Source organism: Castor canadensis, chromosome 7, assembly GCF_047511655.1.
Source record: "Castor canadensis chromosome 7, mCasCan1.hap1v2, whole genome shotgun sequence".
Taxonomy (NCBI): Eukaryota; Metazoa; Chordata; class Mammalia; order Rodentia; family Castoridae; genus Castor; species Castor canadensis.
In genome coordinates, this window is record NC_133392.1 from 127,104,203 (window position 1) to 127,129,541 (window position 25,339).

Consider the following 25,339-nt stretch of genomic DNA (forward strand, 5'->3'; position numbering starts at 1 on the left):
AGTAAAACTTGACCTAGGCTAGGAAAAGTTTGGGGGATTTAAATTAAACAGAGAGGAGAGAGTAGGATTTTGTTAGATAACAGGGATCATGAGGCTGGAGACATGGCTCTAACAGTAGAGCATCAGCCTAGAAAGCACAAAGCCCTGAGTTCAAACCCCAATACCACCAAAAAATTTAAAAATTCACAAATAAGTTATCAGTAGAACAGGGATTATCAAACTTTTTCTTAAAGGACCAGACAGTAAATATTTTAGGCACTCTGGGCCATACAGTCTCCATTACAACTTCTCAGCTCATCTACTATAGTGCAGAAATAGGCCTTAGGCATTAAGAAAATGAAAAACTGTAGGTGTGTTCCAATAAAACTTTATTTACAAAAATAATTCGCAAGCTGGATTTAGTTTGGTAACAACCAGCCCTCACCTCCACACCCCATTCCTACACCTGTGTTAATGAATTTATTTAAACAGAGGAAGAGCTTTGAAAGTAAAGAGGGTTTCAGGAGACAGTGAGGTACTTTGCCTAATTTCTGTATCCCCAGAGCTTAACAAGCTCTCTGCTGTCCAGGATGCCACTGTCCTGGAGGAGGGGGAATGCAGAGGGAAGTATTAAGGCTAAAGAAATGGATTAAGCATTAACTAACAAACTGAGGCAATTGGGCTTAAGGAGTAAAGGCAGGATAACTTACTTGTTAAGAGAATCACCCTTAAGTCAGAGGCCAGGATCTGAATCTTAGCTCTTTCAATCTACCAGCTGGGTGACTCTGGGTAAATTATATAACTTCTCCATGCCTCAGTTTGTTTATCTGTGAAACAGGAATAACAGTACCTACCTCACAGAGTTGTGCTGAAGATTAAATAAGAAAGTACTTAAGATATACTAGTCATTGTTATCCTTAAGCAAAAATCAAAGTTAGGGAAAAGTATGTAGAATGCTGTGTATAGGAGTATTAATGCAGTGTTTTTCAAACTTTTTGACTATCACCCACAATAAGAAATATATTTTACATTGCAATTTAGTATTTATGCCATCCTACCCCCTAAGCCTATGTTACATGATTAATACTTTTTTTTACAAAACAATACTTACTTTTATAGCATGCACTGAGTTCTTTTTTATTTGTTTGTTTTTATCCTTAAGAAAACTGAAGACAATCCACTGAATTGATTTTACAACCTATGATTTGAAAAGTACTAATCTGGGGTGATACACAAAACAAATTGGAGTGAGAGAGGTTGGAACAAAGAAGAATATGCAGCGATCTAGATGTGCAGTGGTTTCCACTGTGACCACCCTTAAATAAAGTGGTCGCAGTGGAAAACTGGGATTCTACAGTCTTTTTAAAGTCAAATTAGAGATGCTTATTTTACTTGGAAAATAACTTTTTGGCATTAGGTATCCTAAGAGAATGTTCCAGTTTTAATAACTGGAACAAGATTAATAGTTAGTGGGCTAAGCCTGGTGGAATGGCATACATCTGTAATCCCAGTTCTTCAAACACTAATGCAGGAGAATGCAAGTTCCAGGTCACCTGGGCTACATAGTAAAATCCTGTCTCAAAAAAAATAAAAAGTCAATAGGCTAATCATCACAAAGTTGAAGAGCATATTCAACTCCTATGACAAACATAGTTTACAGCTTTATGTGAATACAAGCTACTGCCTACTACAAATATTTTGATAATTGTAATTTCCTATAAGAAACATTTGTAAGTAGTTCATGCCTATAATTCTAGTTACTTGGGAGGCTGCAATTGGGAGGATCGGGGTTGGAGGCCAGCCTGGGCAAATAGTTCATGAGACCCCATTTCCAAAATAACCAGAGCAAAATGGGCTAGAGGTGTGTCTCAAGCAGTAGAGCACCTGCTTTGCAAGCATGAAGCCCTGAGTTCAAATCCCAGTCACACCAAAAAAAGAAAGAAAAGAAACATTTGTAGGAGCAAGGTTACAAGTCAGTAGCTCTTGGAAATATGACCATATTATATACTTTCAGTATTATATGGAGAAACTCTTTGTCCCTTTTTTGTAAACAGAGATAGAAATTCAGCTTGATGATAAAAGACAAAATAAGGGCTTTTTTGTTTTGTGGGCCTACACCTTGATCCCCTCCACCAGCCCATTTTTGTGGTGGGGTTTTTCGAGGTAGGGTCTCTCAAACTATTTGCCCAGGCTGGCTTCAAACCTCAGTTCTCCTGATCTCTGCCTCCTGAGTAGCTAGGATTACAGGTGTGAGCCACTGGCACCCAGCTTAATTTATCATACAAAGTATCAGCCATGTGTCAGAAAATCATTTTTGTTTTCTTACAGTGCTGGGGATTGAACCTAAAACCTTACGCATGCCAGGCAAGCACTACCACTGAGCTACATCCTGCTCCAGTGTTTAATTTAAACTATGGCAACTCTTAGGTAAATATTTACTATTTTCCTTAGCTAGCTAGACAGAGGAAGGCTAATGGCTGACTCATACTCTATTCTCAAAGCTCTCTCTTAACTTTTAAGTCAATTAAAATTTAATTTTTCTTCTTCTATTCTGAAATTATATAGTACAGTTAGGTAGATTATATAACCTACCTATCCACTTAATTTTGGGGAGAAAATCAGTATAATGCCCTAGCCACACTATAAAGGAAAGTATTTTTTAACAAAATACATATTTTAGTATGTAAATTCTTAGGTTCAGCTATACTGTGAGAACATGTAGATACTTTCACATATTTGCTTATTAGCACATAAGCAGCAAACACTGATACATGAATGTTATATTGGTAGTTCTAAAAACTCCAAAACTATAAGCAATGCTGTTGTCAGTGACCTGAGCTTCAACATTGTACAGTCTTCACTCAAATTATATAGGGTTGCATTTCTGGAAAGTTCAGTGCATATTAAAGCTTTGTATTAAAAATATTTTTAAAAGATTAGGTTCTAGTCCAGGTAATTATAAAAATTTTCATCTACAAGGATACCTGGCTGGATATTTAAAGGTTGTACAGGATGAGGAAAAGTTCTTCATTCTGTAAAATTACAGCAGACTTGGTACCCTTGCTGTCCCATCAATGGATATATCATCATTCAATTAATTCTCATCGTAACAAAGCTTCCATAGGGGGAAAGTAAATTTCTTAAGTGCTTTTGAGACTTTTGATACATAGTTTCAATTATTTTAATTGTCTTTTTTTTTTTACTTTACTGAGGTTTGAATTTTTTGCTGTGCAGGTGCTCTACTACTTGAGCCACACCCCAGACCTTTTTGCTTTAGTTAGTTTTTGGATACGGTCTTACTTTTGCCTTGGGCCAGTCTTAGACTGAGATCATTCTACCTCTTGTCTCCCACATACCTGGGATTACAAAGGCATGCACCACTATGCCAGGTTTGTTTGTTGAGATTGGATCTTGCTAACTTTTTGCCTGGGCTGGCCTCAAACCACAGTCTTCCTGATCTCCACCTCCCAAGTGGCTGGGATTACAAATGTACACCATTGCACCTGACCTAATTATCTTATTTCATCACATCTAAGGCCCATTATTTTCTCCATATTTGAACATCTCTACAATTGTCTCAAAATTGATGTGTCATGAAACTGTTATTGTTTAATTGACACATTAATTTGATGAATATTAAGATTGGTGGCACGGATTTGATAAAATGCAATAAGCTTATACTTGTCATGTAAATTTTTTTGCTGAAGATGAAAATGGAGACAATGAATGAATGGATTCCAGAGACATTACAGGAAAAGAATACATGGGGGCTTGATGATTTAAAGGTGAAGGTACCTATGCAAATGGAGGTTTTGTTTTATTTTCATGGTACACCTAAAAATAGGTGATATGAACATAAAATCAATTCTCTCTTTTTTGATGGTTACTTATGAAGAAACTGTTGGCAGCATACTAGGATACTGCCAGTATACAGAGTGTGACCAAAAAGACCAGAGTGAATCCAACAGGTTTTGTGCACCAACCTTTTATCTTATTTGTGGCTACCAGTTTTATGGGCATCTTTATAAAAGGTGTAGAGTCATTAAAGCACAGAGTAACAAAAGGCAAGGTTTTATGTAGAAAATGTTTTTCAGCCTCAGAGTCCACATGTAGTCTGTATTTTTTACCTCTGGAGGGCATGATGTTGAACTTAGAAATTGAGTGGCAGACTGGGGGTGTGGTTCAAATGGTAGAGCACTTGTCTAGCAAGTGCGAGGCCTTGAGTTCAAACCCCAGTACCACCAAAGAAATTGAGTGGCAGACTCAGAACTATTAGCCATCTTTCAGCCATCCCTACTATTAGAAACAACTCAAAATAGTATTCCATTTCCTATTTCCTCTGTGGCTTGGTGTGGAATAGGTCAGGGCTGAGCATAAGAACCCTAAACAAACCTAATTCTAATAAGGAATCCCTCATATTCATAGTGGCAGGTATAGAATTCCCAATACTGGCAGACAGTGGTTACTAACAAACCTTTTCTCATCTCTGAATCCCATAATCTTAGAGGAAAGTTGTACATAAACAATAACTCTTATTTAATGTGTACAGTTGTTATGAAGAGTGGAGAGAAGTGAGCTGTCAAGTACCTAAGCTAGCTTGGTTTTCTTTTTCTTATGAATAAAGTATAGATTAATATCCTGTCTCAATCATGTATTTCAGACAGATACCTTGGGGAAACAGCCTATGAGCAAAGGATTCACTAAGGACAAGGTAGGTTTCTAAAAATATAGAGATCCAATTGTGAAGTCATATGGGACATCTATAACAAGAGGCTACAAATTTGGGCATATTTACTGTGGTTCAGTGATTTTTGTGTAAGGTGATTTTCCAGCTGCAGAGACAAGAACTATTTCTATGAATTTTTATGTCCTTGACATGACCTCTAGCTTAAGTATGGTCCCTGGGAGTACTGAAGGAAATTTAAAGAAATGTCTGGCTCTCCTCCTTTCTCTAGGAAGTAATTTTTAAAATCAAAAACATTTTTGGAGCTGGGTGCCAGTAGCTCACGCCTGTAATCCTAGTTATTCAGTTGGCAGAGATCAGAAGGATCACAGTTCAAAGCCAGCCGGGGAAATAGTTTAGAAGACCCTATCTTGAAAACCCATCACAAAAAAGGGCTAGAGGAGTAACTCAAGGTGTAGGCCCTGAGTTCAAACCCCACTATTGCCAAAAAAAAAAAAAAAATTTAATCTATCAATTAAGAATTTACCCTGTTAAATTAAATATAACAACTAAACCTTCTCCTTCTATCAGCTGCAAAGTGGTACAGGACTCATGGTTGAGAGTGAAGCTTAATTGTGAAAGCCTGTGTGGGCTTGGGTCTTACCTTATCTGAACATGTGAGTTTTCTAATGCTTGTTGTGTACTTATTAAAGGTGTGCTTTATCGCTTCTCAGCCTGTTGGCTAAGATCAAGTATAGTATCTGTTCTTATCAGTTTAATATCTGATACGTCCTCTATCTGAGGACAATATATTAAATGGATTTTTGGAACAGGGAGATGGAATAGGAGCTTGCTCTGTCCACTCCATGCATTGACCTGGTATTGCAGTATCTCCAGGAACAGTGCACAAAAATAAATAAATAAATAAATAAATAAAGATATGCTTCACTGTTCTGATATTTTTTTCCACAAGATTCAGAGACAGTTAATCCTGGGGGTGAGTGTTAAATTGTAGGTGTTAATTGCTTTTTATTTTCTCTTTCAAGACTCTAAGTTCAATCTTTAACATTGAGATGGTGAAAGACAAAACTGCAGAAGAAATAAAACAGGTAATGAATAGAAATGAGTTGGCATATTCCATGAAAATGTGTGCTCTGTGAACCAAATCTGAGAGTAGAAAGAAGCATAAATTTTCTGACACCTTTTTCTAGCCAAAATGAAAAGTAATCATAAGGGCAAAAGTGATGAACAACAGTAGCATAAGAAAACTTATTTTTCTTGGCCTTGTTCTTATCTATTGAGTCAACTGTTTCATTCCTTTTGCCCATATCTTTTCTAAAATATCAGATGCGGTGGCACATATCTGTATTCTCATCCCTAAGGAGGCTAAAGTAAGAGGATTATGAGTTCATTGTCAGTGTGGGCTATATAAATAGACCCTGTCTCAAAAAAACATACATGCATTCATAAATATTATCAGTACTATACACTTGGATTACTATACTACCTTCCAAATGTGTTTCCCTGCTGTTATTTCTCCCATTCTACTTTTATCATATCCTTACCATCTGAGTCCTCTTTAAGTTCTACTTGCCTTATGGAGAAGCATAGCATATTGATTAAAACATAGACTTTGGAACTAAGCTGCCCATTTTAATTCCTAGCTCTGCCACTTGTACAAGCGTTCTGATTTGAACAAGTTAATTAACTTCTCGGGGCCTTAGTTTCCCTATTAAAGTGGAGATAATAATAGTACTTACTTCATAGAGTTATTTGAGAATTAAATGAGTTAACATTTTTAAAGACTCGGAACAATGCCTAACACAGAGTGTTATACTTATGTTTTTAAATAAATGACTAAACATAAATACTGTGTTAAGAACCTCCTTGCAAATTGTTCAGTGACTTTCCATATTCCCATTTCTGGCATTCATATTTCACTACTATCCCAGAACCTTCTTCAGAAAGCTTCCTGACCTTCTTTCAAAGCAGTCACAATCTATTCTGCCAATTTGGATATTCCATGTACCTTGATTGCACTGGTCATTACCTTTTCATGTCTGTGATTCTTTTCTCTAATCTACATGAAGATTTTTTTTGGTTTTGCATTCTTTATATAGTTCCCTGAATTACATTTATACATATATACTAGTTATCAAAACAATGAAAGGAACATACTGTGTCTGGTACTATGCCTATTGCTTCATATGCATTACTTCATTAAATTCTCATAGCCTTCCTAGGAAGTAGGTGCTGTTATTCCCAGTTTACAATTGGGGAAACTGACTTAAAAGAGATTAAGTGCCAGGGTTGTTGGTGCATTCCTGTAATCCCAGCACTTAGGAGGATTGCAAATTTGTGGCTAGCCTGTGCTGCATATTGAGTTTGAGGCCAGACTGGGCACACAGTGATTCTCAATCTCTCTCTTTCTCAATCTCTCTCTCTCTCTCTCTCTCTCTCTCTCTCTCTCTGTCTGTCTGGTGGGACTGGAGTTTGAACTCAGTGCTTCAAGCTTGCAAAGCAGGTCCTCTATTGCTTGAGACACACTTCCAGCCCATTTTGCTCTGGTTACTTTGGAAATGGAGTCTTTTGGACTATTTCCCCGGGCTGGCCTCCAACCTCAATCCTCCCAACCTCAGCCTCCCAAGTCTCCCAAGTAGCTAGGATTGTAGGCATGAGTCACTGGCACTCAGCTGAGACCCTGTCTCCAAGAAAAAAAAAAGACAGAGATTAATTTAACCAGTAGTAAAGCTGGCTTCAAATCTGTGTGTTTTAACTCTGCATCATATTTACTTTCAGGAAGTTGCACCAGTTTCATGTGTTTCTTTTAGATGTTATATCATCTATTTTAGCAAGTATTTATTGAATGCTTAGTAAATGTCAGGCTCACCTGGGCAAGGTGGCTCACACTTGTAATCCTGGTTACTCAGGTTGCAGAGATCAGGAGGATCTCTGCAAAAAGTTATTGAGACCCTATCCCAGTTAATAAAGCTGGATAGGTGTTTCAAGCCTATCATCCCAGCTACAGAGGAGGCATAAATAGGAAGATCACAGTCCAGACCAGCTAGGACAAAAACATTAGACCCTGTCTAAAAAATAACTAAGGCAAAACAAGGGTTGGGGCTGTGGCTCAAGTGGTAGAGCATCTGCTTAATAAGTGCACGACCCTGAGTTCAAACCCCAATACCACCAAAAAGAGAAAAAAAGTCAGGCTCTATGCCAGGCAGAAGCTCCCTACCCTTAAGGAGTTTTAGTGTAGTAGAGGGATGAACACAACAAAAAAAAGATCAGCATAGGCTTTTAACTTCTATTAATAGAGGCTTGTGCAAAGACTCAGGGAGACTTCAGACTGATCCTTTGGGAACAAGTGCCAATGGAATATGTGTGCCAGGCATCTCATTTAGGAGAGAAGCCAGGCCCAGGAGGCTGGATCGTGTAGGTGTAGGTATCATTTACACCTGTAATTTTAGAAACAAATTTGTTTTCATTGAAATAAATTTTGAGTCATGGTCAACTAAAATATCTGTCAGTCTCATAAATTTCAGGTTGATTCATAAACTGCTAATATCATAAATTAAATCCAAATAATCAGAATATGCTGTTCTTAAAATGAAGACAATGTTTTAACCTGCTTTAAATTAAAAAATTAAATTTTTTAAAAAGCAGAGCAACCTGAATTAATAGAGTGGTTTGTCTAGACCCTAGGAAGCTATAGTCCTTTTGTGCTCTGTATTGGTTAGATATATCACACTTTGATTAGTATGTTCAGTTGGGGCCTCACAGTTTAACAGGAAGTTGACTAAGCAAAGCAACTCTAAAGGAGGATCACCCATTCTTCAACCCTAGATCACAGTGTCACGTTGGCTATGATTCCTTTCCCTACTTCCATACCCTTGCTAATATTGTCATTTTCTTCTTAGAAAGTGCCTCATCTCCTCCTACTGTACCTGTTCATCTTCCCAACCTCTCTACCTTGCTCATTCCTAATTATTCTTCAGGATACAGTTAACTGTTCCTTCCTCTGGATTCTTCCCTAACCTGGGTCAAGTACCTCTTTTAGTAGCTCTGTGTCAGGAATCAAGGCATAGACCAAATATAAGTCTTATTGAATGATACAATCATGTATCATTCAGCCAGCACTTGTGAGTAACTTTTGGGTTGCAGTGCATTGGTGACATCCGGGCATACATCCCACCTACAGGGGACTTGCAAACTAGTATAGATCCATATATAAATGACCTTACTATGAAGTAGCATATCCAAGGTATCTTTAAAGAGGTTTAAAATACCAAAGCAATTCATAGGAAAACTTTGAACTGAAATAACCAAGGGAGACTATGTGGAAGAAGCATATAGGCTTAGCCTCAAAGGACAGGAAGAATTTGAAGACTCAGAAATGGGAAGAGGAAGCCTTATCCAGACAAGGTTGATAACTTGAAAAGGCATGGAAAACAATAAAAATAATATTAGTAAAATAAAATATGAACACAGAACATGCATATGATAGGCTAAGGGATTAAAAAAAGCAAAGACACACAAAAACACAAAATATGCTCTCTATCAATGTATATTATAAAAAGAAAAATATTCCTAAGATATACTAAAACCAGGTACATCAAAATAACAATAATTCTTTTAAGGAGGTAAGACTAACTATGAATACTTTTTTCCTTTTCTCTATTTTTTAATTTCTCTATGTAAATTTTTGTTCTCTACCTTTTGGTGTTTGTGTCATAAAGGTCAGCTGTGCCTTCCCTACTCCTTGATGTCAGGCAGAAGTAAGACTTCTAACTGATATATATCATAATCAGACCCAGAAGACTCTTATCTCTTGCTCATATGAAAGACTTTGGAAGCAAGATTTCAGAGCTACCTATAATGTGGTAATAGCTAATAAAAATTAATGTCATTTTTTAGGAACAGAGCTGTTTTAATTCACTTGATCAATCCTGTGAGATTGATGTTACTACTGTTTTATTGATGTTTAGGGAGTTTCAGTGATTTGCCCAAGGTAGCATAGCTAGTAAATGCAGAGCTGGGATTTGCATCCAGGTCCACCTGACTCCAGACCCTGAACTCTGAATGACTGTTGTCCTGGCTGTCTGGAAAGCCCACAGTTGGCTGTGAGTTTGGGAAGGGAAAAAAGAACATATGAGGTAAAAAAAAAAAAAGGTTATTTATCACAGACAAGATACATCTTGAGAGAAATAATCTCAAAAGTCTGTAATCAATTTCTGAACAAAATTTGTTACTAAGACTTATAGTTTAATCATCTTTAAGAGCATATGGCATTAAATCTCGTATAATCTTATACTAGTTTATAAAAGCATTACAATGGGTTTTTCCTCCTTGTTATCAAATAGTGTAATTCTCTGAGCAATGAAAGCTGTCACCATTTCTTGGCACAGGTTGAAAAAATTACCCACATGTCACAGACACTTTTTTTTTTTTAAACACAGATTTGGCAGCAGTATTTTGCAGCAAAAGATACAGTCTACGCAGTTATTCCTGTAAGTAGTTTGGAGAGGAAATGAAAGTATTACAGGTCAGTGTTCTAACCTTTACAGGCAGTTGCCTTTACTTTTCTTGTGTTTATGGCCTCTTGAGAACTTATATTTTATAGCTCTGAGGATTTTATTATACCCTAAGCACCAAAGACTGAAAGTCCCATATGGTGTATTTATGGTTTTTGTTTTCCCTCTGTCTGGTTTAGAAATGTGTCTTAAGTCAAGTCTGACTAGGGAACATGACATAAGTTCATATTGCTGAGTAATTTCCAGATTTCTTTTATTTCTTTTTGGTTTTTCCAACCAAGCTATTGAAATTTAAGACAGGGCCTCTAGCATAGCTTTCTTTCTTGTCCGTAAATGACATATACACAAACTGACTTAGAACCTCCTCCTAATCTTTTTCTGGCATTTCCCCTTAGCAAGTGGCATTTTCTTGGTGGTTTTTATTTTGTTTTGTTGTTGGTTTTTTTCTTCTTTTTTTCATTCTTAAATTCTTAAAATTGCTGCTGTGGAAATGGTCTCTGGCTACTGCTTGACCATTAAGGCCTGTTACTAGAAAGAGATACTGTTCTTTCCTCTGGTTTAATGTCCATCTGCTGGCATAGGTAAACATTTGAAATACTGGGTCATCAGCTAGTTCTTCACTTGTTCTTCTTCTTCCCTAAGAAGAAAGTAGCTTAGGTTAAGATTTCAAGTACATAAACATATTCTGAGTTTACGTGAGTTAAGTATAAAACTAAGAAAGAAAAGCATAGGCAGAAAAATAATGCCAGGGCTTTTGGTTGTTATGAGTATACCTCTTATCATTTTTTTTAACCATGTTAATACATACATACCTTTACCCTTCATGAGTTCAACAACCCACTCTACACTTTTCATTATATTTTAGGTCTCTTATACTAACCTATTGCTTGAGCAGATCTTCTCAGCTCCCCCTTGGATTGACTTTGTAGAGAATTTGAAGCATTGGAGCACCTAATCTTCAAATAATTCTGATAATGAACAGAAAAGTGTACATCTAGCTTTTTCTGTTTTTCTGTCCTAAGAATGATTTGTAAATGATGGAACCTAAAAGATTGTTTTAGTTGTAGTATAGTTCTAGAATTCAATCTTCGTGAATTTAATTGATTGTGGTCTTATGTATTTTCCTGTTTGTGAGTTAATTTTATTCTTATCCAATTTACAGAAAGAGAAGTTTGATTTGATTTGGAACCGGGCTCAGTCTTGTCCAACAGTAAGTTTCTGATGACCATGTAAAGATTGCTTATTAGTGCTCTCAGATAAGTGTGTTTTCTAACCAATCCCATCATATTCTATACTCTTTCACATGCTATAGTGCCCTGTTATTTAGCAAAGATGCTCACATGTTAATTGTACTGATAAGTGATATTGTCAGCCTTACAAAATTATATGGATTCAACCCAATAAACCTATGGCTTTTTAGGTTTCTACCACATCTCAGGTCTTTCTAATGTGGATCTTAATCTATTAATGTAAGTGTGTATTGGAAGACACCCTAAGTCCTTAAATTTTACAACCTCTTTCAAGCTTATGTTTTTCTTGAGAGTTTTCTTTGCAGTTTGTGCATGCTATAATGTCAACCTGTGCCTAAAAAGAATTAGGAGATTGTTGCTGGAGTAATGAGCCATCACAAGGCCTCAGGGAAAGGGAAAGGTGGCTATAACTAACTAAGTGTCAGTAATAATTTCTAGGGTTTTCAAAAAATTACATTCTAAACATACTGACAGAATATAAAGAATATCTAAGTAAATGGAAAGATATACCATATTCATGGATTGAGTGACTCAGTTTTATTAAGATATCAGTTCTCCCCAAGTTGATCTCTAGATTGAATACAACTCCAATCAGAATACCAGTAGGCATTTTTTTTGGAGACAGGGTATCACTGTAGAGCCCAGTCTGGCCTTGAACTTTGTGATCTTCCTGCCTTAGCTTCCTGAGTGCTGACATAGGCCACCTGGCCCCAACAGCCTTTTGGTTTTTTTTTAAGTAGTACTAGTAGTAGTAGTACTGGAGATTGAACTCAGGGCTTCATACTTGCTAGACATTCTACCACTTGAGACATATCCCCAAGTCCTTTTGCTTTTAGTTTTTCTTTCAGATAAGGTCTTACACTAACTTTGCCCAGGCTATCCTTGAACTGTGATCCTCCTACCTCCCCAGTAACTGGGACACAGGCATGTGCCAATACACTTGGTCCCCAATAGGCTTTTGATACAGTAATGAAAACAATGTGGTACTGACATAAAGGTAGGTATATAGATCAATGAAACAGAATGAGAGTCTATAAATACACCAACTTATGTGTGGTTAGTTGTTTTGCAACAAAGGTGCCAAGATAACGAAATAAGGAAAGGATAATCTTTTCAACAATAGGTGCTAAGACAATTGGAGGTCCGTGTGCAAAAAAAAAACTATCATAGTGTATACAAATTCAGCTGTTTTACTTTTGATGATATCTAACTTAATGATTTTATGGGTTGTGCTTTTTGTGATATACTTAAGAAATTTTTTTCAAACCAAATCTCACTGAGATTTTCTCTTTTATTTTCATGTATTTGTTCCATTTACATCTACAATGTATTTTATTTGTACACCCATGTTCCTAGCAGCATTAGTCACAATACCTAAAAGAAGGAAGTAACCCAATTTATATTAAAAATCTTGTAACTCAGTAATAAAGAGGATAGTCAACCTAATTTAAAAATGGACAAGAAATATAATAGTTCACCAAAGAAGTGAAATAAATGGCAGAGAAGCTCCTAAAACAATGCTCCATATCATTAGTCATAATGAGAAAGCAAATTAAAACCATAAACTGGCTAAAATTAAAAGGACTGATCAGCCAGTGGCTGGTGGCTCACGCCTGTAATCCTACCTAATCAGGAGTCAGAGATCAGAAAGATCACAGTTCAAAGCCAGCCCGGGCAAATAGTTCACAAGACCCTATCTCAAAAAAACCCATCACAAAAAAGGTGGGGGTAGTGGGGGTAGGCTGTTGGTGGAGATGTGGAGCAACTGAAATACTCATACTGCTGGTGATTACATAAAATGGGACAACCACTTTAATGAAAACAGTTTCTTTAAGGATAAGCATAAACCTATCATACTAATCAGGCATTCCACTTCTAGGTATTTTCTGAAGAAAACTATGTCTCTACAATGACTTGTGACAACAGATTCAAGCCACTTTATTTATAATAACCAAAAACTGGAAATAACCCAGATGTCTAAGGAGTATATGTGTGCACGTGCACACATGTACACATGTGGGTATATGTGTACATATGTATAGGTGATAAAGTAATACTCAGCAGTTAAAAGGAATGAATTATTAATGCATGTAGCAGCATGGATAGGTCTCAAAACAGGCTGAGTGAAAGAAGTCAACACCCCTCCCATAAAAAGGACATATTCTGTACTTCCATTTATATAAAATTCCACAAAATGAAGATTGACCTATAATGACAGAAAACAAATCAGTGGTTGTCTAGGCTCAGTTAGTGACAGGGAGATATGAATTACAAAGGGACACAAGAAAGCTGTTAGAAATGATAGAGCTGCTCATTATGTTGATTGAGGTAATGGCATCACAGTATATATATATATCAAGACTCATCAAATTGTACTCTTTCTCCCTAAGTACGTACAATTTACTGTACTTCAAGTATTCCTCAATAAAGCTCAAAAAAATTTCTCTTAAGGGATCAGCCATCAGATAGGCACTGAGGTTATCTCATATAATAATAATAAATCAGAGCCTGAGTGGTTGGCAATAGATAGCTCCATGACTAGTGCATATTGAACTTTGTTTTGTTCTGGCACCATTTTCTTCTCTAGCACTCATCCCCAATTTAAACTAGCATAAAACTAACCACTTTTTTGTTGTTGTTCTGGGGAGGGTGGGGAGAGACACTGGGGTTTGAATTCAGCTTCACACTTGCAAAGCAGACACTCTACAACTTGAACTGTACCTCCAGTCTGCTTTGCTCTGAGTTATTTTGGAGATGGGGTCTCACAAACTTTCCCCAGCCTAGCCTAAAACCAAGATCCTTCTAATTTCAGCCTCCCAAGTAGTGAGGATTACAGGTATAAGCAACTGGTGCCTGACTTAACCACTTCTTAGTTTTAGTCTTAGCCATATGCCAATATCAGCTTTAGCTGATAAAATATGAGGTGATCATAATAATTGGAACAAAATTTAATTCAGCAGAATTAGAGTTTAAATAGATAACTTATGATATATTTCTATAGTCCAATTTTATTCGACAGTGAAAAATTGATGGGTTACAGTTACATTTACCAACATGGGTAAGCCTCAGAAGCCTAATGTGAAGAAAGCAAGTTACAAAAGGATATATACAGTTTGAGAAGATTTAACTTTTTAAATGGGCAAACAGTATGTCTTGCCTGTGGCTATACACATATACATTAAAAGTATAAAGGCATGGAAGACACCAAATGCCAAGTAGATGTTAACTCTAGAATGGGATTGGAAATGGGTGCAGAGGGATCCTCAAATTTTATCTGTGGGGTGGAGGTGTGGCTTAGTGGTATAGTGCTTGCCTACCATATAAAAGGCCCTGAGTTCAATCCCCAGCACCACAAAATAAACAAATTAATAAATTTTTAAAAAATTAACTCTAGGGCAGAGGGCATGACTGAAGTAGCAAAGTATCTACCTAGCAAGCGCAAGACTCTTGAGTTACGTGGGTTGAGAAGTATATGAGTTTGCATATTGTTACATGAATTTTATAATTAAAAAAATGTTTTAGCTGAGCGCTGATGGCTCACGCCTATAATCCTAGCCACTCAGGAGGCAGAGATCAGGAGAATTAATGTTCAAGGCCAGCCCAGGCAAATAGTTCATGAGACCCTATCTCCAAAAAGTACCCAACGCAGGGCTGGTGGAGTAGCTTAAGTGGTAGAGCAACTGCCTGCCAGGTATGAGGCCCTGAGTCCAAACCCCAGTCCCACCAAAAAAAAAAAAAAAAAGTTTTAAAAACCAAGCACTAAAAGTGATTGGTACAGGTGGTTGGTCAAAGACCAAATGACTTCATTTATTCATCAGTTTCCTGTGTATCTGTTCCCCACAGTTTCTGTGTGCACTGCCTAGAAGGGAAGGTTATGAGTTCTTTGTAGGACAATGGACAGGTACTGAACTTCACTTCACTGCACTCATAAATATTCAGGTAGGTGGCTTGTGCCCTACACAACTGTAGAAGAAAGAAGCCTGCCCTTTGGTGGGACTGGGAGCCCTTGCTACCTTGCTAAGTCTTGGGGGGCACAGAATATCTACTGACTCCCAGCAGGGCTTGCCATGGCATTAATGAATTGTCATACTTTGAATGTTGGGCTAGTTTTCTAGGTCCCACTCAATACCAAGAAATTAGAAGTACCAGGTTTCATTGCTCACGCCTGTAATCCTAGGTACTTGGGTAGCTAAGATTGGAAAGAATGCAGTTTGAGGCCAACCCAGGCAAATAGCTCACAAGACCCCATCTCCAAAATAACCAGAGCAAAATGCACTGGAGTTGTGGCTAAAGTAGTAGAGAACCTGCTTTGCAAGCATGAAGCTTTGAGTCAAACCTCTGTCCCACCAAAAAAAAGAAAAAGATATTAGAAGACCCCAGAATACCTTCTTTGATTACATCTGTTCTCTTTTGTCTCTCTGCAGCCCGTCCTACATGTGCCAGCTTAGAAACATGGCTAAATTAAGTTATTTTTTGTTTGGTTTTGGCTTGGGTTTTGGTTTTTGGCTGTGCTCAGGTTTAAACTCAGGGCCTTGCACTTAAGCTACCACTCTACCACTTGACCCATGCCTTCAGTCTTTTTGTTTTTGTTACTTTTCAGGTAGGGTCTCACTTTTGCCTGAGACCAGTCTCAGATCATGATCCTCCTACCTACAGCCTCTCACATAGCTGGGATCACAGGTGCATGCCACCATTCCTTGTTTCTTGATTGAGATGTGGTCTCACTAGATTTTAGCCCTGGCTTGCTTCAAACTGTGATGCTCCTGATCTCTGCTTTCTGAGTAGCTGAAATTACAGGCATGAGCCACTATACCCTGCCAGGATATTAACACAGCTATAAGCCCATGAAGGAAAACTCCATGTCTTACCTGTGTTTTATTAACCAAGTCAGTACCTTTCAAGATGCTAGATAAATAGTTTCCACTTAATAAATGTTACTCTATTTGCTTGTTTATTTCTTTTTCTAATTCCCAAATACTAGATTAAAAGGTAAGATTCAAGGCATTTGAAGCTTTTAAAATAAAAGTGACCATTTTAAATAATAATAATAACTAGAGTTGATATTCTATATTTTGAGGCCACATCTGGTTAAAAAAAAAAAAAAAGCATGTATCATTGGCTTTCAAGTTGAAGCAAAGAGGGAACAAAATGAGGGAGCATCTTTACATATTGTTAGTTTATAATTCATCCAACATTTATTGGGTGCATATTTGTAATAATCAGCATTTGATGTACTTATGTTTTATATACATATATAATTTAATCCTCACAAATATGCCACAAAATGGTTACTGTTATTATTTTTATTTACAGAAAAGAAAGTGAGCTTGAAGAAGTTAGTTCACTCAAAGTGATACTGTTGGGTTTGAGTCCAGGTTGTCTGACTCCAGAGTCTCTGAACTTAACCATTATGCTGTTGTGTTGGGAACTGCTGGGACCTGAAGATCTATGAAAGGACCCTGCCCTCATGAACCTCATACCCAAGTATCGGAGAAAGACCCAGAAATATAATTATGATCAAAAAGATTAGTATATATTAGAATCATGATCAAAATGATCAGTTTAATATTAGAAGTATGTTTGAGAAAACTAAAAAGCTGAACTATTAAGAGTCCCTTAGCAAAGTTAAATATGATAATTAAAGGGACTCTTCCTGAAATTCTAGAGATGAAGCCTAGGGATCTGCTTTTTAATGTAGTTGTTTTCCTTTTATCCTATATAAGGGCTTTAGCTTTAAATTCAGCTCTCTTCCTAGTGTAGACTTGAGGTCTAATAATCACTATGCTGACACTCTTCATGAAGCTATGCTGTTTCCATTCTTCTTCCCTGCCCCAACAAGATTATATTTTAAAACTGCACACTGGCCCATGTGCAAACTCTCCTCCTCTTGCTACCACTTAAAAGAGCTCAGTCTTCAGAGTCAGCCAAGGGGAGTAGATTTCAGCTATGAAATGCACTAGTCCATAAAAGTGGCAATCACACAGGCACATTGCTTTCTTTAGAACTTGATTTGGTAACTGCGCATGCCATTTTGTTTTTAAATGTATGGCCACAATGAAGGCCTCACTACCTTCTATAAACATTTTCTGGGAAAAAAGCCAAACCTTTTCCAAGTGAAGACACAAACAACACTGCAAACTGTCAGTTTTACCATGCCTTTGCAGGCCTGACCTTGCTCCCACATACCAGTCCTCCAACTCAGTAGCTACCCAAGGGGCTGTTACGAACCAGAATTTCCTCCATACTCTGTTGCTTTGAAATTGCAGTTTGTTTTGGTGGTACTGTAGTAAGCCTTGATAAGTGTTCCTTCTTGCAGACCCGAGGGGATGCTGCAACCAGCCAACTGATTTTATATCACTATCCTGAACTTAAGGAAGAAAAGGGCATAGTGCTGATGACAGCAGAAATGGATTCCACATTTCTGGTAAGAATCAACATTTACCTCTTTGAATTTACCTACCTGGCTCTGAAGGTATTGCTCATCTGCCAAAGCTCATGAGAGGTCACATTGCAGAGACCTACATGTACTTTGTTTCTTACTTATAAAGTTGAAAATAATTTTGTCTTGCTCATGTTCTTCTAAGCCACGTATTCACAATTCTGAAATCCATGAGCTCTGAAAATAGTTTTTTGTGGGTTTTTTTTTTTTTTTTTTTTTTGGCAGTGCTGGGGTTTGAACTCAGGGTCTCATGCTTGCTAAGCAGGCACTCTACCACTTGACCATGCCACCAGCCCTGAAAATAGTTTTTTATACTCCTTTGGTCACAAAATCTTTCCTGCCTTAAACTTATTTGGAAGCTAAATCTTGACTTAAACTCATATGAAGCTATGTATGGTCCTTGTTAATTCCACTTGGTATTGGTTATATATTTTATTAGGGAAATATTAAAGTGCTCATTTATGGGGAGTTGCATAGCATACACTTATATATTATTTGCACCTATACTTTTCTATAATAATTCTGAGTCCAAAACACATCTGGCCCTAGAGATTTCAAGTAAGAGGTTGTGGACAAGTAAATGGCTTAAGTATAGAGATAAGCTTAAAGTCTAGAATAGTTCTCAGACTTTTATCCTCCATCACACTTCCTGTGTGTAACTTTCACCATACATACTGACTTCCTTTCCTCCTTTTCCATTCCCAGTTGAGAGACACCAAGGTAAAGCATCACATGCCCATAGTTAATGATTCCCATTGTGTTCTCCCTGTATATCCATATGCCAGGAGTAGTTTTATGAATACAGTATAATCTGTTTGTCTAGTCTTTGCTCATTATGTTTCATTTATCTGACAGAGGTAGTTCAGGATGCTTTCAAAATAGTGGCACTTTAGAGCCTCTTTTCCTCCTGAGATTCTTCATTACAACACCCACTTAATTTTCCTTTCTCTGTTACCAGCTAGGAGAAGGAAGAAGTGATGTCATTTAGCTAGTATCTCCCAAGGCCTAGAACACAATGGGGGAACTGTATGTCCCTATTATTTCAGAAATCATCCAGTACCATTTCTCTCATTTTTTCCTTCCTCTTAAACATTTCCATCCATCATAACTATAAGTCACCCCAAATCCTATCAGAAATATAGTCATTAACCAAGATAAACAAGATTTCAAAAGGAATAATTTTGGGAGGAAAGTCAGGAGACCACTTTTTGACCTATTAATTCTGAGATGCTTATTAGATATCCAAGGATTAGGCAGTTTGATATATGAGCCTATCTGGCAGAGTGGCTCAAGTGGTAGAGTGCCTGCCTAGCAAACATGAAGCCCTGAGTTCAAACCCCAGTACCAACCAAAAAGGAAAAAAAAAAAGAATTATGAGCCTGGTGTTCAGGGGAAAGGTCCAGCTTGAAGATATAAATATGGGAATTTTCAGCACACAGATTGTATTTAAAGCCATAGGACTGAATGAAATTACCAAGGAAATAAGTGAAGACTCTGAAGAGAAAATATCTAAGAATTGAGTCCTGGAGAGATAAAGAAACATCAGCAAAGAAGACTTAGGAACAGTTGTGAGACCAGGGGGAAATTTAGATGGTAGAGTGCCCTGGAAGCTAAGATAAAATGTTCAAAGCAATAGGGAGTGCTCAGCTGTTAAAATCTCACTTGTTTATAGGAAAAATGAGATGAAGATGGAAAACTTCTGATTTTTAAAACTCAGAAGTCTTTGAGAAACTTTTAAAGAGTAGTTTCAAAGGAGTGGTGGAATTACAAGTATATTGGGAGAGATTTAAGACAGGATGAGAAGAGAAATTAAGAAGACTAAGCATTAACATAACTCTTTCAAGAGAAAGAGAGTGGCACATTAGCTGGAGGAAAAAAGTGGAGCCAAGGATGGCTCTTGTTTTAAATATGAGATAAATAATATTTGTATGTTAATCAGAACAATCAAGTTGAGAGAGAAATAATAATACAGGAGAAAGGAAAGAGGAGGGATATTTTTGAGTGGGCAAGTCTGGGACTGAAGGTTTAATCCTTGCCTGGAATGTATTAAAAAAAGAGAAGTCAAGGTAGAAAGACAAAGATGTAGTTAAATGGATAGAGATAGTGGTAGCCTTTAAAAGTCCTTACCAGATTGCTTTATTAAAAGAAAAGCCATCAGCTGAGAGTATAGAAAAGCAGGTGTTAGATATTTGAGTCAAAAGCAAAAATATTAAATTATTGTCTAGGATGAGTCTACAAACTATCCTACAGGCCAAATCCAACCCACAGACTGATGAATTAAGAATGTTTTCCTCTATCTTTAAATGGTTGGAAGGAAAAAAACTAAAGAAAAGTAATATTTCATTATGTGAAAAATGTATGAAATTCAAAGTTCAGAGTCTATGAAGGAAGTTTTGTTGGAACTTAGCCGTGCTCATTCATTTACATGTGGTTGTTTTTGCTCTGCAGCAGAGTTAAATGGTTGCAACAGAGACTTGTATGGCCCACAAAGCCTAAAATATTTACTGTTTTCAGCAAGTTTTTGCCAATTTATAGTCTAAAAGAATGGAAGAGAGACTTACTGTACAGGTATAGACACCAAGAGTGTCAGATTTAATTAGGGCTATGGTTCAAACAAGTGGTATGATGAAGTAATTGAGGGACCAAGAAGTTAAAGGTGAATTCAAAGGAATTATCATTATTGACCAGAGAATTGAATCTGGATAAAGAGGGAAAAGATACGGGAGGTTAGATACAATAAGAACTATAGGGTTAACAATTGTTGGAGTTGGGAGTAAAAGGTAGGAAATAGTAGGCAACGTATAGATGTTTCAAATTGAGATATGGAGAGGATATAGTTATGGATAATAACAAGGTTTGATTTCTCCATGGAAGCGTGACATAGAGGCTGTCTTCAGCAAAGCACAGCATCTGACTATATTTCAAGTGGGTCCTATAGGTCAGAGGAGGCCCTTTCTGCTTTGTGCCATTTTTACCACTTCACTCTGGTGGTCTCAAACTGGTGCACAGTTCTTCTCATCATTAAAATTTGTTTTCTGGCCTTATAACATTTGACAGAAACCAGGTGGCATTCATTTGTCTTACATAAATCAATTTGAAAGTAAGATTTAGACATGTTAGCATTTGTTGTAGAGGTACATGATATAAAGAAGGAAAACCTAGTATATGTCATATGAACATATGATCCCCTGAATACTCATACATGAGATGTGCACTTTAAACATGGTATTTCCAGCTACAACAAAGCATTAATCTCAAATGAATAGCAATATGTGGAAACTAGGGGATTCTTCTGAACTAACTAACTTTCATCCTGAAAAGTTAGTAGAATATTTAAAAACCTAGCCTTGTTTGACTCCATATCTGTGTCAGTAGATGATTTCAGTATAATGCATTTTGAGCTAGGATTGGGTTTCAGTGAGGTGGGGAATGGGAGCAGGGGAGATGGCCCAGAGGGAGTAAAAGGCTTCCTGGAAGTAGTACCTGGATTGAAAGTTCAAAGACAAGCAATAGTTTGGCCAGATAAAGAAGGAGGCATGAAGCAAGGGGAATGTTTCTTTCTGAGGGAATAGCATAAGTAAATGTTAAGAGGCATAAAATGACTTAGGGTATTGCAGGCAGTTTTGTATCACTGGTATATGAAAAAAGGCTTGGTAAATTGTGTTTAGAGGTTTAGCTTTATCCTAAAGACATGAAAGAGTCATTAAAAGACTTTTACAGCCAGCCACCAATGGCACACATCTATAATCATACCTACTCAGGAGGCAAGAGATCAGGAGGATCGTGGTTCAAGGCCAACCTAGGCAAATAGTTTTTGAGACCCTATCTCAAAATAGCCAACACAAAAAAAGGCTGGCAGAGTGGCTCAAGTGGTAGAGCACCTGCCTAGCAAGCACAAGGCCCTGAATTCAAGCCCCAGTACTACCTAAAAAGAAAAAAGAAAAGATTTTTACAGAGAGTAACCTGTTCAAAAGAATTGGATTTTAAGACCATTAACCTTAACAAATTAATTGTATTCTGTAGTTCTAATCTGTTAGTGTTATTTAAAAGACAGTCACTTAAAAGAAGGGCAAGAGGTGGTAAAGATTTGAACTAGAGCAGTGGAGTGGAGATGAAGGAAAGAATGACCCAGAAATATGGAGAGAATAAAATGGGCAGGCCTTGATAGAGAGATTGTAGATATAAAGATTGAAAGAGAAGAGGAGTTAGGTTTGTTAATATACTTCTTTACTGAGCAACACAGGGAGTTAGTATATTTGTCTTCTTGGATCTGGGAAAGAGAGGCGACTACTGCTTCATGTTAAGTCAAGAGAACAAAAGATGGAGTAAGTAAGGAGGGAGAAGTGCTTTCCATAACCCTCCACACAAGACAGACAGATATGCATCTCTCCCTGTGTCTTACCTCCTTACCCAATGTACTAGTGGCCTTCAAACTCTTTTTTAAGTAGTGGAAGGAACCCTTTACCCAAACAAAACCTTATGTAAAACTCCAGGATATAACAACTAAAACTCAGCTGAAGACCTGAAACACCTCCACAGAGTCACCAGGATACTGCATAAGTTTGGACAGCACTGTTCTGAAGTGAATACACCTGAACTTAGCCCTACTTTCACCACCCAAGCTTCAACTAAAGGTTGATATCAGAGGTCCTACAGCTCCACAGCTCAGAAACTGATGGTATCCATCTCAAATTATGTTAATGCCCTTGCTTTAGGGAAAGTTTGTTCTTGAAACATGTTTGGGTTTAAGAAAGATAAAATTAATAGAGTTGTTGACCTCTGTCAGTCTTAATTACCAGAAACAGTAGCAGGTAAAGTGGAGAACGTACCAGCCCCAGAGTTTTGAAATCTGACATTGACTAGCCACATGACCTTGCACCCATCCCTGAACTTTATCTTCCATGGTTTCCTGGCCTATTAAATGAGAACTGGGTGGTCTTGGAGGCTCCAACTCAAATTCTGTTAATTTAAAGTAGCCAGATTTTGGGGCAAAGACTTCAATTGAAGATCAAGTCTCAGAGATTAGTACCTGCTTATGAGAAGTGACCTAAAACTTCCATGGAAGGAATAGAGGTGAAACACACCCTATGGTATTTATAAACTCATCTTCATCATTCTGTAACTAGACAAAGCACACTTTGGACAGTAGGTTTTTAGTGGGAATTTTCCAGTAACTTTGGGTATTTGATTTTGGCTATATGAACACAGCAATGACAGATAAGTGCTTATAGCTGGCTAGAACTACAAAATGCATACAAAACAGAAGTCAAAGTTGTTCAAGATCTTTCATGAGATTTTGAGGCTATTGCCCATGCCTTCCCCTGCCCACCCCACCATCATCTCCATCAGAGAGTGGTTTGTTCATCATTTCCCTACAGTTCACTGTAGAGAAGGTGATCCTTTCTCTGCCTGGGGATTGCTTATAAATGGTTGCATAACAAATTATTCTAAAACTTTAGTGGTTTGAAAAACAAGCATTTATTACCTCACAATTTCTGTGGAGCAAGAACTGAGAGCAGCTTAGCTGGGTGGCTCTGGTTCAGTATCATGGGGTTGCTGTTATTGCCTAGGACTAAAACATCTGAAGGTTGGTTAGGCTTAAGGATCCATTTGCAGCCCTACTCACATGGCTTCTGATAGAGGCCTCATTTCCTCCCACATTGGCTTCTCCATAGAGCTACGCGAATGTTCTCATGATATGGCAGCTGACTTTCCCCAGAACAAGACAGAAGCTACAATTTCTTATGTCTTGGAAGTGGGGGTCCTTCCCTCTCATTATATCATTGTTAAAAGCAAGTCATACTGGGGTACTGGTGGCTCACACCTGTAATCCTAGCTACTCAGAAGGCAGAGATCAGGAGGATCAGAATTTGAAGCCAGCCTGGGCAAATAGTTGGTAAGACTCTATCTCAAAAAAAAAAAAAAAAAAACAGAAAAAAGGACTGGAGTAATGACTTAAGTGATAGAGCACCTGCTTAGCAAGTATGAGGCCCCAAGTCAAACCCTAGTACCACCAAACATATAAATAAGTCATGGAATTTTTGGACAAATTTTAAAAACATCACACCTAACTTCAGCACTGTTTTTCTGACTGAGATGCTATCAATAACAGTTTTTACTTGGTAGAGCTGGGTAACTCTTGCATTCCTCACCCCACCCCAGAGATATATTTAACAATTATTGAAGAACTGCACAAATAGGGAAATTATGAATGTATTTATTAATTTATTCAGCAGACATTCACCAGCTGTCACTATGTGCAGAGATATAAAACAAGCCATGGTCCATAATCTTTTATGAATTTCTATTAAGAAAGAAAGGCAAAAAAAAAATACAAGTCAGTGTGATACATGCTATATCAATGGTAAACATAGAATGATTTGGTTACACAGAGAAGGGGCACCCAGCCTATGCTTCAGAGGTCAAGGACTCAGGGAAGCTGTCTAGAAGCAGTGACTCCTGGATGAGTCACACCCACCCCAGAATTCAGACACAGAGCTTTGGTCCTGTGCAGTGAGGAACCTCACTATTCTTTTTGCCTTACAGAATGTTCCTGAGGCACAATGCATTGCCAACCAAGTTCAACTCTTCTATGCCACGGATCGGAAAGAGACCTATGGGTTAGTGGAGACCTTTAACCTCAGGCCAAATGAGTTCAAATATATGTCTGTCATTGCTGAATTGGAGCAGAGTGGACTTGGAGCAGGACTGAAATGTGCCCAGAACCAGGATAAGATATAGAGGTGTAAGTGTTGGTCCTTCACAAATTGGCTTAGCCCTGCATAGTCGAGTCTACCTGCCCCCCTTGAACTCCAGAGGTCAGCATCTGTAACAAGCAGCCTGTAATGTGTTGTACTATGTGTTTATTGCAAGAAGCAGTTTTGGAGATGGTCCTAATACTTGATATTCAGAAACAAAGGTACCCAAATATTCTGATAATTACCTCTCAGCATACTTGAGGTTTCCTTTTAAGTGTTTCTGGTCATTTGAGCAAGAAACAGCAGGGATCTACAGGATGGTTGGTTGACTTGATTTTACACATTGTAGCAGTGCAGTTGCATTCTGGCCATTGTGACCTCAGACCTCCCAGGTCTACATCTTTATAAATTTGTAACAGGGTAATAATCCCAAAGACCTTCTTAGTGAAATGTGAGCTTTACATACTCTTTCCAGGCACCAATGAGCTGGCCAAAGCATAATCCAAATATCCTGTTTGACTCTAAAACAATCAGATAGTCCCATCAGGACAAAAACTTCATCTTGCTGCCCCCCAGAGTTCCTTTAGTGTAGCTGCTTTGGGTGTCACCATATTTCAGGTATAGTTGGGTAAGCAGGTATAGTACCTGTACATCGTTAAGCCATAATTTGAAGCACCTGCCCTTCTAATTCTGCCTGTTAGAAGCTGATGAATCAGTGCAGTGTAAATAAAATGTTTTTGTAAGGAGATCATTCCATATTTGCATGATTTTTTAAA

General features: G+C 37.6%; 1 protein-coding gene and 1 non-coding gene across 10 annotated transcripts in view; both read left to right on the forward strand.

Moving 5' to 3' along the window:
* Atpaf1 (ATP synthase mitochondrial F1 complex assembly factor 1) overlaps positions 1 to 25,339 on the forward strand; it is a 34,523-nt gene that overhangs the window by 4,098 nt on the left and 5,086 nt on the right. For 2 of the 9 annotated variants that reach the window (XM_074080218.1, XM_074080220.1), the window contains exons 3-9: positions 4,640 to 4,690; positions 5,689 to 5,751; positions 10,102 to 10,152; positions 11,339 to 11,386; positions 15,270 to 15,365; positions 17,743 to 17,850; positions 24,412 to 24,485. In XM_074080218.1, coding sequence (XP_073936319.1) covers positions 4,640 to 4,690; positions 5,689 to 5,751; positions 10,102 to 10,152; positions 11,339 to 11,386; positions 15,270 to 15,365; positions 17,743 to 17,850; positions 24,412 to 24,485 — 491 coding nt within the window. Of the gene's footprint in view, positions 1 to 2,307; positions 2,407 to 4,639; positions 4,691 to 5,688; positions 5,752 to 10,101; positions 10,153 to 11,338; positions 11,387 to 15,269; positions 15,366 to 17,742; positions 17,851 to 24,411 lie in introns of those variants that run through there. The other 7 variants (XM_074080216.1, XM_074080215.1, XM_074080222.1 and 4 more) reach the window with 6 other exon arrangements.
* Positions 5,365 to 5,555, forward strand: LOC141425087 (U2 spliceosomal RNA). Its single transcript, XR_012450192.1, has one exon. It is a non-coding gene; the product is annotated as a U2 spliceosomal RNA (small nuclear RNA).